Source organism: Taurulus bubalis, assembly GCF_910589615.1.
Source record: "Taurulus bubalis genome assembly, chromosome: 4".
NCBI lineage: Eukaryota > Metazoa > Chordata > Actinopteri > Perciformes > Cottidae > Taurulus > Taurulus bubalis.
Genome location: NC_136592.1, coordinates 1,992,763 through 2,006,752, shown reverse-complemented (window position 1 = coordinate 2,006,752; position 13,990 = coordinate 1,992,763). Strand labels below are relative to the sequence as shown.

General features: G+C 45.3%; 1 protein-coding gene across 1 annotated transcript in view; it reads right to left on the bottom strand.

Annotated features, from left to right (window-relative positions):
- Positions 1–13,990, bottom strand: part of tmc3 (transmembrane channel like 3) — a gene marked incomplete at both ends in the record, with an annotated part of 50,995 nt that overhangs the window by 22,588 nt on the left and 14,417 nt on the right. Inside the window, 6 exons of the mRNA XM_079216589.1 lie at positions 492–535; positions 732–879; positions 4,732–4,874; positions 9,417–9,515; positions 11,757–11,863; positions 12,092–12,173. Coding sequence (XP_079072715.1) covers positions 492–535; positions 732–879; positions 4,732–4,874; positions 9,417–9,515; positions 11,757–11,863; positions 12,092–12,173 — 623 coding nt within the window. The remainder of the gene's footprint in view (positions 1–491; positions 536–731; positions 880–4,731; positions 4,875–9,416; positions 9,516–11,756; positions 11,864–12,091; positions 12,174–13,990) is intronic.

The window sequence follows — 13,990 nt, the reverse complement described above, 5'->3', positions numbered from 1 at the left end:
GTCTGTGTCTGTGTGTGTCTGTCTCTCTGTCTCTGTCTCTGTCTCTCTCTTTCTCTCTCTCTCTCTCTCTCTCTTTGTGATTCTCCAGAAAACACAGAAACTAAATTCATCTTGTTCTCAACAGGCATGTGTTCATCCCCACTGCACTAATAATGATCTATTTGCTTAACAATATAGGTTACAAATTTCTTTTTACAAATGTATGTCAGAGTGGAGGATGACAACTAATGTGATAGTCGAGGTAGAGAGAGAGACATCCAGGACATTCTAATAGTGTCTGTCTAACCAGTCATGCCTCTTTGTGATTTACTGTTTCTTCAAATGAATCCAGGATGAATGGAGGACATCAGTAGTGATTTCACACCCAGGTTGCTGTTAATCACCTGGGTTTGAAAATGATTCAAAGGGAGGAAGAGGAGGAAGAGGAGGAGGAGGAAGAGGAGGAGGAAGAGGAGGAGGAGGAGGAGGAGGAGGAAATAACAGACACCTACAGACTGGTATCCTTCTTCTTTTCCTGCTCCTCAACGATGGCTTCCTGTGCAAAGAAACATTTTACAATATGTTGTGATGACCCCTGCTGTTATTAGTTTAAGGGTAAATTGAAGTCACAATTTCTGATTCATAGTGTTCTGTGCATGAACCGTGTTGTGAGAGGAATCAATAGAAATACAGAAGGGGACGTATGGAAGTGTAACTGGAGATGTGCAGCAGTGTGTCCGGTGGGCTCTGACCCTGATGTTGTTGACGATGGCGGCTCCTTTGCTCTCTGCAGCCTCGGGGTTTCCTATCAGGTAATCCCACGCACAGAAAACTCTCCAGCAGAAGGTGAAGTTCTCATCAGAGGCGCTGGCCAGGCTCAGGCGAGAGTTCTTGGCCATCCTGCAGGAGTTCATCCAGAGCATGTGATCCAACCATACAATGCATGATCAACGACGCTGATGCCAGTCGGGCGATCACTCATTCATCCAGTTCAACACTTTGGTTCACAGTGAGATTCTGAACAAATTGTCCAAAGTCGCATAAATATTTGGATATTTCTGAACCTTTCTTCTGGCACCACCCTCAGGATATATTTACATTTGTGGCCTTTGCCAAATTGATCATACCTCACTTCAAATGCCCGTTCTTACTCCTCTTAAAGGGGGTAACTTTACTATTTTTCAACCTGGATCCTATTTCCACAATTATTAAGGCTCTAAAAATGATAATGTATTATTTTTAGTTGGGCAGTCTAAGTGCAGCCACTACATTTGTAGTGTGGGGTGTAACGCACATTTCTGCCACTAGGAGACACGTTGAGGCGCTTTAGCATGTTCAGGTGCTAGTGTTGGTGGTGGTGTTACAAGCTAGTGGTGGTGTTGGTGGTGGTGTTAAAAGCTAGTGGTGGTGTTAGTGGTGGTGTTACAAGCTAGTGGTGGTGTTAGTGGTGGTGTTACAAACTAGTGGTTGTGTTACAAGCTAGTGATGGTGTTAGTGGTGGTGTTACAAGCTAGTGCTACGCTTTGTGTCTTGTTGACTTCTTGCAGGGGAGGCGTTCTCATTCACTCTTAGTTTCACATACAAACAGGAATGCACTACAATCCGTATATAACCAACGTTATCGTGAGCCAGGCCGTGAGGAAGCAACATGGTAGAAAGAGCAGCAAGGTCTGTGGAGGGTCGAGGTCGGGGTGGATAGATATTGAGCTTTTGGTCTATCTTTATTCAAGAGCGTGATTTCGCTGCTGATGTGTAAAGCTCTCCAGCTTCAGCTCTTCTCCTCGCACTCAAGCTGCTTCTTGGTGCTCCTGAAGTGTCTGCACTCAGACTTCTCATATTTTTTAGTGTTGACCAACGAAATGATCCCTGCCTCATTGCGGATGTGTTCACTTTTCTTCTTAGGACATCCCTGATAGGCAGTTACTCTTCAATCTGGCCCTCCACGACATTAGTATGTATTCCCCTTGCTTTCTTTGCCACTTTTGAAACAAAATGATAGTATACCAACACTTTTTTTGTATTTTGATGTACACTAACAAGGATGGTGTGAATCAACTGCATCTTGTTCAAAGCTGCACACAAGACATCAGCGTTTTAATGCTAAACTGCATATTTACAGTTAGCTCTGTAGTGCCTTCACTATGGTGTTGTGAGTGAAGGTCTGGGTGCCGTGGTTTATAACATTACTGTCAGTGGTATCACCTCTTGACTTTGTGGTAGCATAATGCTAAGGTCATGAACTAGATACAGCAGCATGTTCCTCTTTTAGTTTGATACTTACGTGTTGTCTCTCAGCCTTGTGATTTTGTACTTCCTTATCCTGACTGATCACCTGTGTACCAAACCCTGCTTTAGTAAAGTGTTTTACCAGTGATCTGTCTCCTGAGTCAGCTCAGTATTGATGTACCAACTGGCCGAAATAGATTCAGTGGAGTCAGATTCTGAGCGGGCCGCACTGCAGACTCAAAGAAGACGCATTCAGCAGCAGCAGCAGAGACTTACCGGAATCTTCTAGGATTCTGGTCCGGGAGAGTCTCTGACTACGCACTCGACTTTTGCAACCTTGCATCTGAGAGTTACTGGAATTCTTCTGCCAGGTTTGACGCATTTCTCCACGGTTTGTCTCTTAAAGCAGCGGTCCCCAAACGTATCTGATTCACGGACCGGTGGAAATATTTTCACGAACCGGTCTTCATGGTGTGGGCGATAAATATGATACGACCGGCATAAAAATAAATATAAAGTGCATAAAAATACAACTCACCATCACGCCAAATTAGTGGGAGACTTGAGCTTGTTTCTCTGCAACGAGCCGGTCCCATCTCAGGATAATGGCAGACAACGACATGTGTTCTTTATGTCCAGTCTACTCCGTAATTTAAACCTTTAGTCCAGTCTACTCCGTAACTTAAACCTTTAGTCCAGTCTACTCCGTAACTTAAACCTTTAGTCCAGTCTACTCCGTAATTTAAACCTTTAGTCCAGTCTACTCCGTAACTTAAACCTTTAGTCCAGTCTACTCCGTAACTTAAACCTTTAGTCCAGTCTACTCTGTAACTTAAACCTTTAGTCCAGTCTACTCCGTAACTTAAACCTTTAGTCCAGTCTACTCTGTAACTTAAACCTTTAGTCCAGTCTACTCTGTAACTTAAACCCGCTTCACAAAGACAGGATGTTGGAAAGGGAAGCAGGTTTTCTCAGCTTTTTTGGCAATCTCAGGATATTCTACCTTGATTTTAATTTTGACACAAACTCTAACTATGCCGGCACCACTATATGTTCCCCTCTAGCATATCGACAGAAGCCCAATTTAGCTGTTGTAGTACAAGAAAAGAGTACCGGAGGCGCACTGGTTTATATATATAAGTGGATGAACCAGGTCAAAGAGTAACCGCCATCACAACAGTATATCTTCATATATCTCTTCATTCACTCTTCGCCAGATCGTTGTTACACCTCAGTGCAGCTTGTTCTCGGCTGCTCAGTCTATGATTCCTGTTGGGAGTTTATCCAAGTGTTTGTTCCCTTGCATGTACCTGGTTCATCCTCCTGGTTCCCTGGTCTGCCTGCCCTGCCTTGTCTCAACTGACCAGCAGGAGGCGACTCCTCCGGTTTCAAAAAGACGTCCTTCTCTCTTGATTTATTTCCTCAGTATACATTGTAAATGTGAGTTTATGGTTTCAATCGCCAGTTTCCAGTCTTCTTCAATACAGTATGGTGTCCATTTAGTAAATGATGGTCCCTTTAAGAGTAAAATAGACCATAAAAAGGAATATGCTTTAGGGCGACTTACTGTGATTGACAGGTCACTGCCTCCAACAAGTCTCTCCTCTGCATTCCAAATATGGTAACTTCCGATTATTGGTTGCAAGAAGAACAACATGGCATTGGTCGTAGTCCAAGTTGGCGACGACAAATTGCCATACTCAAGGCTTTAAAATTGGAGTCCACAAACCAAGGAGTGATGTTAAGGTGACTATGTCCGCTCCTAAAATACAGTCTATGGTTGTTGCACATAAAAGAGCAGATGTTTTACGAGCACACAGAAGCATCAGATTGTAAAAAGAAGGGATAAAGCTGGAGAGCAGGAAATATGTGCAAACAGTATATCTGTGCAAGAAGTATGAGGATGCGCAACACAAATCCTATGGGGCTATTTGTGTGAGGACAGGGTTTTAAGGGAATGCATTACGAAATCTGAATGTGAAATCAATGAGTCATGCTCTAAAATTGAAGAAAAAAAACACATTGAATGAATATAGGAAGAAAGCTCCATTGATGAACAGGTCAAACAAACAGAAATCTAACCCAAGAGACCGCTGCAAATACGCTTCTTTCAACACAAACCACAACCTTTTCCTCATCAAGTAGTTTTGTTGCCTAAACAGGTTAGATTGATTGTGTTGCTGAAAATTCATAGGGGAATGCACTGAAAATAATACAAATAACTAAGATATGAACTGGGCTAGCTGATGGACTTGTGTGGCTGGCAAGCTAACCGCTAACACAGAGCCAGTTAGGAACATGCTAGTTCTCGATAGTCCCAAGAGATGGAACAGCCTCCTCTGTTTCAGACTCTCCAACTGTCCGTCTGTCAAAAGTCTGCACTGTCTCGATGGCCTGCTGTTGGTCAACAGCAGACATTTGCATAATTTGTATGAATTTGCTCCTTAATAAGTTTTAAATGCAGTGACCAAGTAATTTTTATCATCAAATCATTATTATGTCAGTATGAGTTGTTAAGAGCATTACTTTCTTAAAAGGATGATGAAACTGTAGGCAAAGACAGCCATCCCAACCAGGAAGTAGGCGAGGGGCAACCGGTAGCCAGCACTGCCAATTTTCCTCAGCCTGCCATAGTAACCATAGAATAACACCGAGTACTGCAGGTATCCCTGTGGAGATCAAACACACACACACACACACACACACACACACACACACACACACACACACACACACACACACACACACACACACACACACATAAAACAACAAGATGATACAGCACATCTCAATCTACATTATACATCTTCATCTAGAGTGTATAGTCAATGCAGTCTAAAACCATTAACAGTTCTGCAAACAGAATCATTAGAGATCACCGTGAATGCTGATGAATCTGTTTGATGGTTATTGCTTGAAGCAAATTTAATTCAATAATAATGAATGAATAGCAAAATATGTAATGGTTAATAATAACTCAATTATGAATCATAAACCAATTAATTAGAATTAAAAAAGTGATGATACTCAGCATTATGTTACTTTGTTAGTTAACTAACATTCACACTGATGGGAGGAGCTACCATGAAGGTACCACCTGTCCATCAGGACTAACTACCATTCATACTGATGGGAGGAGCTACCATGAAGGTACCACCTGTCCATCAGGACTAACTAACATTCACACTGATGGGAGGAGCTACCATGAAGGTACCACCTGTCCATCAGGACTAACTAACATTCACACTGATGGGAGGAGCTACCATGAAGGTACCACCTGTCCATCAGGACTAACTAACAATCACACTGATGGGAGGAGCTACCATGAAGGTACCACCTGTCCATCAGGACTACCTAACATACACACACTGTAGGCACAACTATGGGAGACATTTGGGGTTAAGTCTGGGGGTTTTGTATTGATGGCGCTGCAGATGGCAGCCTTGGTGTGTTGGTGCTCATTGTTTTTTGTTGTTTTTGTCTTAAATGCTGTTTTCTGCTGTGATTCCCCGAGTTCTTTCACAAGAGATGAACTCATGAACATCAGGGGAACAACTCCAGCGGACTTATTTCCAACTTTTTTAACTTCTGTGGAATTATTGGACATTCTCGTGAAAGGTGCGCTCACCTTGGCTCACGCAGTAAAACGGTGCCGGAGAGGGAAACGGTGCCGGAGAGGGAAACGTGCCGGCGCGCTCATGCGTCTCCATAAACGGGGAATTCGTACAGCGCTGCTCTCTCCAACGTCCGATCACTGTGCAACAAACTGGACGAACTCCAGCTTCTTGTGGGGAGAGACAGAGACTTTTCCTCATCCTCCGTTTTGTGCTTCACAGAGACCTGGCTCTGTGGATCGATTCCGGACTCCGCGCTCCAGCTGGCTGGCTTCCAGCTGGCTGGCTTCCAGCTGTTCAGAGCGGACCGCGACACGCAGCTCTCCGGCAAGACGAAGGGTGGAGGAATCTGTTTCTACTCCAACAACGGCTGGTGTAACGACGTAACAGTGATTCTACAGCACTGTTCTCCGGACCTGGAATCCCTCATCATCCACTGTAAACCCTTCTACTCCCCACATGAGCTCGCCTCATTCCTCCTGGTCGGTGTTTACATGGCGCTGCAGGCCAATGCGCAGGACAGCGGACACTCGCCGAGCAGATACGGTGTGTGGAGCAGACCTACCCGTACTCCTTAGTTATTGTCCTTGGGGACTTTAACAAAGGAAACCTCAGCCATGAACTGCCTAAATACAGACAGTTTATTAAATGCCCTACTAGAGAGAAGAGCATTCTGGACCACTGCTACACCACAATCAGTAGGGCTTATCACGCCGTTCCTCGTGTTGCTCTGGGAAACTCTGACCACCCGGAAATTCAAGGAGTGGACCAGTGAGGCCCTGGAGGATCTTCGGGCGTGCCTGGACTGTACAGACTGGGATGTATTCAGGACTGCTACTAACAGTCTGGATGAGTTCACAGAGGCTGTAACTTCATACATCAGATTATGTGAGGACAGCTGTGTTCCAACCAGCTCCAGGGTGAGTTATAACAACGACAAACCCTGGTTCACAGCGGAACTCAGGAAGCTAAGACTGCAAAAAGACCAGGCATTCAGGAGTGGGGTCAAGGACTTGTACACAGAGTCAAAATACAGGTTTAGTAAGGCAGTTTGAGATGCTAAACGACTGTACTCGAAGAAACTGCAACAACAGCTATCAGCAAATGACTCTGCTTCTGTCTGGAGAGTCTCAGACAGATCACCAGCTACAAGCCGAAACCCCCCCACGCTGAACGAGTTCTACTGTCGCTTTGATAGACAATGAAGCAGTCCTGATGCCATGCCCCAGGCCCATCAACCAGCCACAGACCATCATCCCCTCTCCCCCAGCCCATCAGGGGCTCACGCCTCCCTACCCCCCTCTCCAGCGACGACCCTCACTATTCTGGAGAGGGACGTCAACAGATTGTTTAAAAAACAAAACCCCCGCAAAGCAGCGGGCCCGGACTCAGTCTCCCCCTCCACCCTGAAGCACTGTGCTGATCAGCTGTCTCCGGTGTTCACTGAGATCTTCAACACCTCCCTGGAGACATGCCACGTACTTGCCTGCTTCAAGGCCTCCACCATCCTCCCCGTGCCCAAGAAACCCAGGATCACAGGACTCAATGACTACAGGCCCGTCACCCTGACCTCTGTGGTCATGAAGTCTTTTGAGCGCCTGGTCCTGTCCCACCTTGGCCTGACTCCACTTGCAGGTGGATCACAGACTTGTGAGGCTGGGGTAACACATCTCAGGCTCTCGGACCATCAGCACCAGTTCCCCTCTTCTCCCTGTACACTAACAGCTGCACCTCCAGTCACCAGTCCGTCAAGCTCCTGAAGTTCACGGATAACACCGCCCTCATTGGAGTCATCTCTGGTGGGGACGAGTCCGCCTACAGGTGGGAGACTGACCACCTGGAGACCTGGTGCAGCCAGAACAACCTGGAGCTCAACGCCCTGAAGACAGTGGAGATGGTTGTGGACTTCAGAAAGAACGCAGCCCCACCCGCCCCCATCAACCAGTGTAACTCCCCCGTCGACACTGTGGAGTCCTTCCGCTTCCTGGGCTCCATCATTTCCCAGGACCTCAAGTGGGAGCTGAACATCAGCTCCATCACTAAGAAGGCCCAGCAGAGAATGTTCTTCCTGAGGCAGGTGAAGAAATTCAACCTGCCAAAGAAAATGATGGTGCAATTCTACACTGCCATCGTTGAGTCCATCCTCTGCTCCTCCACCACCGTCTGGCACATCGCAGACACTGCCAAGGACAAGGCCAGGCTGCAGCGCATTATCCGCTCTGCTGAGAGGGTGATCGGCTACAATCTGCCGTCCCTCCAGGACTTGTTCGCTTCCAGGACTCTGAAGCGAGCAAGGAAGATTGTAGCTGACCCCTCTCACCCTGGACACAACCTGTTTGAGTCCCTTCCCTCTGGCAGGAGGTTGAGATCCTCACGCTCCATCAGGACCAAGACCTCACGCCACACCAACAGTTTTTTCCCGTCAGCAGTCAGGCTCATCAACAGAGTTGACTGACCCAGGACTATTCTTCTTTCTTTTCTTTCCTGTTACTGGTCAATCCCCTGCACACTTCATATTTAAACACACATGTCACTTTAAAATACACTTACATTAACCATCATCTGTTTGTGTGAGCACTTTATCTTATACTTAATTTAATACGCACAGTTGTTGTCGTTGATTGTTGATTGTTATTTGTCTCGTCTAACGTTTATACACCTTCCGCCTAGAAAAATTCCTGGCAAATAAAATTCCTGGCAAATAAACAGTTTCTGATTCTGATTTCTGATTCTGATTGAAGATTGAAGCAGAGCCAGAATTTTTCTTAATTATCTTAATATGATTTGTTGACCAAAATGTGACAATGTACAGCATATATACATATCTATAAAATACTAATGACAAAAAACAGTAACGAGGTTCATGTCTGAACAGGTGCAGGTATGAAAAAGACAACTGAGCCAATATCTAAACAGTGTTAAACACTACATGTCCCCATTCACAGGGGCTACCAGGCAAGCTGCCCATCAGGAGAAACTAACATTCACAAATGGTAGGCACAGCTACAGGAGCAATTTGGGGTTAACTGTTTTGCCCAAGGACACATGGACTAGCAGAGCCGGGGATCAAACCACCGATCATCTGATTACATTACATTTAGCTGACGCTTTTATCGAAAGTGACTTACATTTTTCTCTATACACCGTAGACACAGCAACGGGGAGCAGTTAGGGGTTAAGTGTCTTGCTCAAGGACACAGCAACATGGACTGGCAGAGCCGGTGCACGAACCACCAACTCTCTGATTGAAAGACAGGCATGCTAGCCACTTAGCCACAGTCACCCTGGTTGGCAGATTGAAGGACGACTCTGCTCTACCAGTGAGCCACAGTGACCCTGGTTGGTAGCCTTTCAAAAACCTGACCGATCACAACAGCTTAATGCACAGGAGACCGTGATTCATTATTGCCTTTAAATGATATGTATATGTAGATATTTAATAATGCTAACAGGTCTTTAAATGCCCAGTATACTAACCTAGAAGGTGGGGTGGCCTTGAAGTAGAGGTCAGAGAGGCAGTAAAGTAATGTTTGAACAATGGTCCATTGTATCTGTAATGTGCTATTGACAGAACCGTAAAATGAAAGCGAGGCTTACCCCAAGAGACCAGATGGTGTCCAGGTCCTGGGCTGAAGCCAGATGCTCCTTGGGGATAGTTTTACTCCTTGTTGTTCCAAACGGAGCTCCAGCCAGCAGCTAGTATAAACAAACACAGACTAATACATTATGATAATAATACAGACATTGTAAATACTGTAAATACTGTATATAAAAGCGATGACACTTTGGAAAAGTGCCCCGGGAGTTGCTGTCACAGACCGACCCACTCAATACGCTGCTCAATACACGGCGCGTTCATACCGTCCACCATGTGTGGACAGCAGACTCCTACTCCGCCACACAGCACCACCATGAGCATAGAGGGAGTCACACGGGGTGTGGGGACCAACCCGTGGAGCTCCTCCACTTTGAGAGAGAGAAAAAAGAGACAGCCGACTCCCGTTCAGCAATGCACTTTTACAGAGCACCATTCTGGGCTCATGGAGAGCTCACACGGGGTGAATGGACCGACCCATTAAGCTTCAACCACCAGCGGACTCCCCAGCTGAGCAACGCACACTTACGCAGCGCCTCTCGGTCAGACGCCTCCAACCTCGCCCGACAGCCCAACCCGTAAAAACAGCACCATAGACACATCAACACAACACCACCGCAGATGAAAACACACAAAAAAACAGGAAATTTACCAGATACTGTTCATTAAAGACAAAGTCCATCCTCTCTCCTTAAAAAAAAGTTCAGTGACGCGGTTATGCAGTTTATCTGTGCGCTTCAGTTCCAGCAACAGGTGGCCATGTACTCCCATTGAGTGTGTACTGACACACTGGCCAAACACAGCGCACGTTAATGGTCCCTGTGGCAAAACACATGCTAGAAGGCCTTCTCATATAGTTTAATCAGCTCTCGAGTCCATAGAGAAACAGAAGTGAAATGTGATTGGATGAGCGCTGTTAACCAGTGTGAGAAACTCATTTTAGTTAAGGGGCCACATGCTGTCCATTTTGATCTCGAGTGGGCCAGATCAGCAAAATCATAGCGTAATAATGCATACATAACGACAATATTTCTCTGTGTTTAATTTATTGGTGAAGGTTTTTGAATGATAAACCCTATTTTAAGGTCTTTCTACAATAAACTAGAAACAACATGGAGACCAAAAATTCAGACATCAGCCCACTGTTTATCTGCCTGAGGGAATATGCAGAGGAGAGCTATGCAGATTCCTTCGCTTTGTGATGCGTTTGTGATGCCACTTCATGACGTGATCCAACGATATCCTCCATTTGCAGCTTGTACTTTCTCCCTGAATCTCGTCACAACGCCTGTTTTTCTCCCGATCATTGATGGTGCACCGTCTGTACCCCACTGACAGCACGGGTCCAGTCCACTCCAGCACTTCAACAAAAGCGCTAAAAATGTAATTGGCTGTAGTGGTGTCTGTCATGGGGATCAACTCAAGGAACTCCTTGGTGACCGCCAAAGTTTCATAAACACCACGAATGAATATGGCCAGTTGCGCAATATCTGTGCTTCCAATCGATTGTGACTGTGGCTCAGTGGTCTTTCAATCAGAGGATTGGTGGTTCGAGCCCTGGCTCCACTTGGGTTAGGGTTAATAGGTTAGCCCCAACCAGGAGAGGGTTAGGGTTAGTAGGTTAGCCCCAACAAGGCGAGGCAGAAGAAATACACGGCCATTGGTAATGAGAGGATGAGTAATGTGTGGGGAAATTGCTTGTGTCTGCACATCAGTGACAAACATAAATCCAGTAGCATTTTCTCTAACCTAAAAGAAAAAAGGCCAGTAAATGGAGTGTGCGTTTTACCAGTTGACCAAACAATTGACTAATAACACTAAACAATTAGTTTTTGTACCTACCATTTGGTAGCTTTATAGAGTTAATGGAAACCAGCAGTGTTTGAAGTTAGTTAATTCATCAGCTGACAAAAGGGAAACGTTTATGGATGTTTTTGGAAGAGCAGCGAATGTCTTTTAATGTTTCTTTAACCCCAATATCAAGTCCTTCCCAACATCACATGACTTCTATTAAATATGTGTTTACATATTTAACACATGTTTATTTGGCGAGGCTATTTGGAAGAATCGTCAACAAACCTGGTAATGCAATTCTCCAGCCTGGTATCCAGGCAACGTGATATCATCCCATAGAATGCATATCTATTCTTCTTATTGAGAATCAGGGGGTGGAGTACCCATCAGCAGAACGGCTGCCTCGGCCCACACAGACACTTGAGTGACCAGAGACGTTTTTCGGGACATTCTGCACAGCATAGATTTATGCCTATGACTCACACATGATATGGAGTACTATACAATATATGAAACAATCAAAGTAACAGTTTGAGAGACTTGCTGACCTCTGGTAGGACGATGAAGGCTCCAGTCATGATGGTGAGGACAATGTTGATCCCAAACAACCAGCGGAGGAAGATAAAGTAGGAGGCCACACCTGACCCAAAGTGACCTCAACAAGACACAGGAAACATGTTGACATGTTGCACAGCCACACACTCTAATGTATGTTTCTGTGCCCTGAAAAGAGCTAACACCACATTGTATGACCACTACTAAAGGATGACTGTCCTGAACCAAAGGTCTTGGTGTCAAGTACTAAAAATGCCATTACATCACTGGATATAAAACAAATGATAGCGTTACTGTTCATTCTGTAAAAAAAAAACAGATGACTTACTTTCAATTTTCTTGATCCTCACTTCCCAGGGAATGAACAGAACCACGATGTTGTAAAGCAAACGCGAAAGTTTCTTCAGCAGCTGCAGGAGGAGGATCACGTTAAGGACACTTCAGACACACACCTCTGCAATGGGCAGTAATAACATGATCCCTTTATAATAACAATGATCATACTTTGTGTTTACAGAGAGCTCTCAAGATACGCAGACGCTTTACATGGAAAACTAGAAAGGTGCAGCTCTCCGCCAGGTGTGTCTGCAATGAAGTACGCTGAATGAACACAAGCTACAAGCGACCAACCCACGACGAGACAGGAGACTCAGTACGGGTCCCTCAACAGACCAGGACTCAGGAATCATAGTATGGAGCTTGGGCAAAATGCTCTGGTCATGGACAAAACACGCTTGGAACAGAGGTTTTGAAGAGGTCATAAAAAAAGAAATTATCCTTTATTAATCCCCTTGGGGAAATTCTTCTCTGCATTTGACCCATCCTTGGTTAGGGAGCAGTGGGCTGCCCTGTGGGGTGCCCAGGGAGCAGCTGGGGGTTGGGGGGTTGGGTGTCTTGCTCAGCAACACTTTGACACGTAAATTATGGGGGACTGGGGATCGAGCCAGCTACCTTGTGGTTACTGGACGACCACTCATCCCCCTGAGCTACAGCCGCAGCTTCTGCCTTTGCTTCTGAAGCAAGTAAATGTGAATCATAGCTGTTGCAGATGTTTGTGCATTGAACCAGCTTTCTGTTTCTGGAGAGGACAGTCTTTGGTCTACCAGCGTTCTCACATCAATGACAATCATTCTACAAGGGTTCTGTTTGTGGACTTCAGCTCAGCATTCAACACCATCATCCCGGAGGTACTAACCCTCACCGTGCCAGCCTCCACCTGTCAGTGGATCACACACTTCCTGACATACAGGACGCAGCAGGTGAGGCTGGGAAAAATCACATCCAGCACTCGACCATAAGCACTGGTGCCCCCCAGGACCCGGACCATAAGCAATAAGCAATAAGCAATAATTATATGACAGTGTTATTAGTACACCATGCATATCATTATTGTAGAACATGATTAAGGTGATCGTGATAAGAATACAGAGAATCACACACAATTTATTTTCACTGCTTCAATTGATTGGATTTCTGATTATGAATAATACATACATACTGATCCGCCCATACACATATTCAAACTCCTAGTTATATGGTAATCTACACATACATGTATATACATACAGTACATGATTCATATGCGCATACAGTACATATATCCTCATAAGTATATATTTATTCGTAAATATAATCTGATTGATTTGGGTGATGAAGCACTTAAAATTTGCCGATACATTTTCCCAACACTGACGCATTTAACTTGATATATTTGCGACGCTTATGTCTGGCAGCGGGGGCGCTGTTAAAGTTGCGTTCACGGCAACAATGTTGCAAAAACTTTGGAATATTCGCAATGCGTTTGCTGTGAATGATTACGGTCTTGACTTCCTCATATGCCTTCATGATCATCTCCTGCTTCTCAGTAGAGAGATAAAAAGATGTTCCTCTGAGTTTATTTGCCATTGTACTGTTAGAACACCGTGGTGTCAGTGCTCCATTATTATCCCTTCTGAAGAGGAGCGGGCGCGCGCATTTATCCAGATGACTGACGTCTGCTCTTCATCATCCAGTCTGTCCTCTGCTCTTCATCATCCAGTCTGTCTTCTGCTCTTCATCATCCAGTCTGTCCTCCGCTCTTCATCATCCACTCTGTCCTCCGCTCTTCATCATCCAGTCTGTCCTCCGCTCTTCATCATCCAGTCTGTCCTCCGCTCTTCATCATCCAGTCTGTCCTCCGCTCTTCATCATCCAGTCTGTCCTCTGCTCTTCCATTACTGTGTGGTTT